Below are 3,845 nucleotides of genomic sequence, written 5' to 3' on the forward strand. Positions count from 1 at the left end.
GGGGGGGTTGGGGGGTGTAAGGTGTGAATGGCTCCTCTGCAGGGGATAGAGGGGGTGGAGCAGGGAGAGTGGTGGGGCTGAGGTCAGAGGGGGAGTTCACATCAAGTCAGCTGGGGTCTTGGAGATGATGCTGGATGAGGCCGTAAAACAAATGGGAAGCCCTCAGAGGGATCTGAGCAGGGAAGAGAGGGGATCTGATTTAGGATTTTAAACAACCACTCTGTTACTATATAGAGAACAGAATGTAGGGGGCAAGAAAGGAAGCAGGGAGACCAGTTGGGAAGCTACTGATATAATCCAGGTGAGAGAGAGATGGAGTCTTAAATGAGGGTCCTAGCAAGGGAGGGGGCAAGAAGTGGTTGGATTGGAGATATATTTCAAGGGGAAAAGTGATTGGATTTGCCAATGGTTTAGATATGAGATGTGAGAGAAAGATAACTACAATGACCTTGAGTTTTGTTTTTTTTTTAACCTGATCAACTGAAATATGACATTGCCTTTTACTGAAATGGAGAACTCTGGGGACAAAGCAATTTGGGAGAGAAAAATCGAGAGTTGGGTTTTGGAGTTGTTGAGTTTGAAATGCCTGTTAGACTTCTTCATGGCGATGATAAGCAGGCAATTGGATGTATGAGTCTAGCAACATCGCTGTCATCAGTACCGTTTCCCTTCATCCTCCCCTCTCCCTGCATCTGATTCCAGCATCTCTGGAAGGAAAAAAGAGCTAGGGTGACCAACCACATTGGTTTGCCCAGGACTTCTGTGTATCCTGGGAAGCCTCTTAGCCCCAGGGAAACCAAGACCGTTGATCACCCTAAAAAATGACCGCAGTACCTGAGCTTCCAGCTTTGCTCTTGGCCTCAATCTATCTTTTCCTAAGAGAAAGCTTTTCCTCCCCTCCTCTCCAAAAACCCTGACTTAATCTTGTTTCTTCTTATAAAAGACCAGTTAGTATCAAATTGACTCCAACTCCTCATGATCCCAGGTGTGTCAGAGTAGAACTGTGCTCCACAGGGTTTTCAATGGCTGGTTTTTCAGAAGTAGATCACCAGGCCTTTCTTCCAAAGCACATCTGGGTGGACTCAAACCCCCAACCTTTCAGTTAGCAGCCAAGTACACTAACGGTTTGTACCACCCAGGGACTCATATTTCTTCTTACAAGAGGGGACAGTGTATCTTAACCACTTCACAAACATGTACTGAGTGGTTAGGAGTGTAGCTTCTGAGGAAAAGTTATGTGTTTGAGGACAGGAACTGGGAGAGTAGGATGAGCAGACCACCTCACCCAGGGGGAACAGGTCTCAGGACACCATCCAAGACACAGCCAGCCCACAGGGAAGTCCCCTCCGGTATTCAGGCCCCCAGGGGCATGTGGGAGCCTGGCACCCCCCACCACATCCCTACAACCCTGGTAGTTAAGCATCTCGTACCCTAAAAACAACTGTTTCAACGCTCCTTTCCAGCTATTTGTTGCGTAAACCCGCTTGAGTCTGCAAGAGTTTTTGCTCTGCCTGCAAACTGGGAACATAAACTCCGACATCTGTCTGGAGAGAAACAAACTATGCCCCAAACAGGACACACAAGACACCACCGTGCTGCACAGACAAAGGCTGAGAACGTAAGAATAAAAGGAAAAGCACAAAGCAGTTCCCTTTTAATAGGAGAAGAAATAGGAAAGCTGAAATGTGCATACTTACACTTAACCTGCTGGTCTAAGTTTTTCTAACATTTAAAAGATGAGACATAATTCCCGCCCTCTTCCCACCAAAACAAAACAAAAAAATCGTGAACAAAATGAAGCAAAATGTGGATATTTTTTAAGCTTGGTGGTAATATATAGGGTTCATTACACTATTTCTGTGTATGTTTGGAAATTTCTAAAATAAGTAAAAAATAAAACTCTTGACAGACGTGACATGATAAAAGCATAAAATGGACTACAAGGCAGCCCTTTAAAAGAATGAGTTAGACTCATATCTGCCTGTACATGGACACCAGTATTTTTAAGTGAAAAAGCAAAGGGCAGAACATTGCATAATAGTAAACATGTTGCCATCATGTTAACTCATAGCAACCCTATAAGACAGAGTAGAACTGCCCCATGGGGTTTCTGAGGAGCAGCCAGTGGATTCAAACTGCCAACCTTTTGGTGAACAGACAAGTTCTTAACCATTATGCTACCACAGCTCCACATATAGTGGGACTGAGAAACAAAACTTGTTGCCGTTGAGTCGATTCCGACTCATAGCAACCCTACAGGACAGAGTAGATCTGCCCCATAGGGATTGCAAGTCTGTAATCTTTAGGAAGCTGACTGCCACATCTTTCCCCCACAGAGTGGCTGGTGGATTGGAACTGCCCGTCTTTTGGTTAGCTGCTGAGTGCATAACCACTGCACTACCAGGAGTCGTATAGTATGACTATATTTGTGTAAAAGAGAGAATATATATATATATATATATATATAAAGAAATTCTGAAAGAATTCACAAGAAATTGTTAACAATAGTTTCCTCTGGGGGAGGAAGGAAAGAGGGAGATATTTTCATTTTATGACTTTCTATATTGTTTGAAATTTAAAACATGGGCATTATTGCTTTTACAACAAAACTTTTATTTTTAAAGGTGACAGCAAGAGATGGGACTAAATGGACTGAAAGAGATTCACGAATACATTAGCGACGACCTCTGCCAATACCCTGTGGGAAGTTTCTCTTTTGAAGCATTTTTCCTGGTTTAAAAGTTAAAACAAAACAAAACTGAATTGTACACATAAAAAATGTTGAAATGGCAAATGTTTTGTTATATATGTTTTTACCACAATTTTTTTAAAAAAGTAAAAGGAACAAACAAAAAAAAAACGATGAACTCACACCCCTGCTATAATAAATTTCAAAGCTTATAAATGATTCTTAATTCTCTTCTTAAATATTATCTTTCAAGAAAAGTAATGTTTTTGTGAACTGGGAAGAACATTTAGATCTCCTTATTATTAGCTGCCATGCAAATTTGGAAGCTGATCACCAAGACTTTCCTCCTAGTCCATCTTACTCTGAAAGCTCTGCTGAAACCTGTTCAGCATCATAGCAACACCCAAGCCTCCATGGACAGGTGGCTACACTTGAGGTGTCTTGGCCAGGAATTGAACCAGGTCTCCCGCATGGAAAGCGAGAATCACACCACTGAACCACCAATGCCTCCAGCTCTCCTTAGGCTGATGGTTTTAAATTTGAACTTTAAGAAGTAACAACTCTCCTGGAGGGCTTTCCAGTGAATTACTGACTACACCTGAGTGCAGCCTAGCACAAGGGCGGAGGGGCACTGTCAATGCACACACCTTATTCTTTGTCAGAGCGGAAGAGAAGAACTTACTAATGAGAAGATCACAGTTCCAAGTCCAGCATACAGTAGCTGCAACCACTGCAAAAAGAACGAAAACAGTTGTATGTTCTTCAGAATGAGAAAGCTGGTCCTAAGAGGGATGGGCAGAGCACTCTGCTCACCAGGGAAATTTCTTGGTGAAGAAGGGAAATCAGGACTCCATGAAACAGTCCGGGAGGCACAGTGTTTCCAGGTGGAGCTCTTAACCACTCTGCCACCAGGGCTCCCATTTGAACATATAACCAATAGTTCTGCCTAAATTGGTTGAGTTTTACCAATGACCACATAGGCTCACAGCTAGGGAGGTAGCATCTATATTTTTAGAGATAAACTCAAAGACATCACAAATATGTGCTTTAAAAAGTCACAGCTCCCCAGCCATCTAAGATACTCCACTGGTCTCATCCCTTCGGGAGCAAGGGAGAATGAAGAGAACAGGATACAAGGAAAAGATTAGTCCAAAGG

The 3,845-nt window shown here is 42.9% G+C and overlaps 1 protein-coding gene across 1 annotated transcript in view; it reads right to left on the reverse strand.

The window, feature by feature from the left end:
* LOC101353020 (protein lifeguard 1) overlaps nucleotides 1–3,845 on the reverse strand; it is a 26,565-nt gene that overhangs the window by 3,598 nt on the left and 19,122 nt on the right. The window contains exon 7 of the mRNA XM_012559492.2: nucleotides 3,372–3,419. Within this exon, the coding sequence (XP_012414946.1) occupies nucleotides 3,372–3,419 (48 nt within the window). The remainder of the gene's footprint in view (nucleotides 1–3,371; nucleotides 3,420–3,845) is intronic.

This window comes from Trichechus manatus, unplaced genomic scaffold, assembly GCF_000243295.1.
Source record: "Trichechus manatus latirostris isolate Lorelei unplaced genomic scaffold, TriManLat1.0 scaffold00253, whole genome shotgun sequence".
Lineage (NCBI taxonomy): Eukaryota > Metazoa > Chordata > Mammalia > Sirenia > Trichechidae > Trichechus > Trichechus manatus.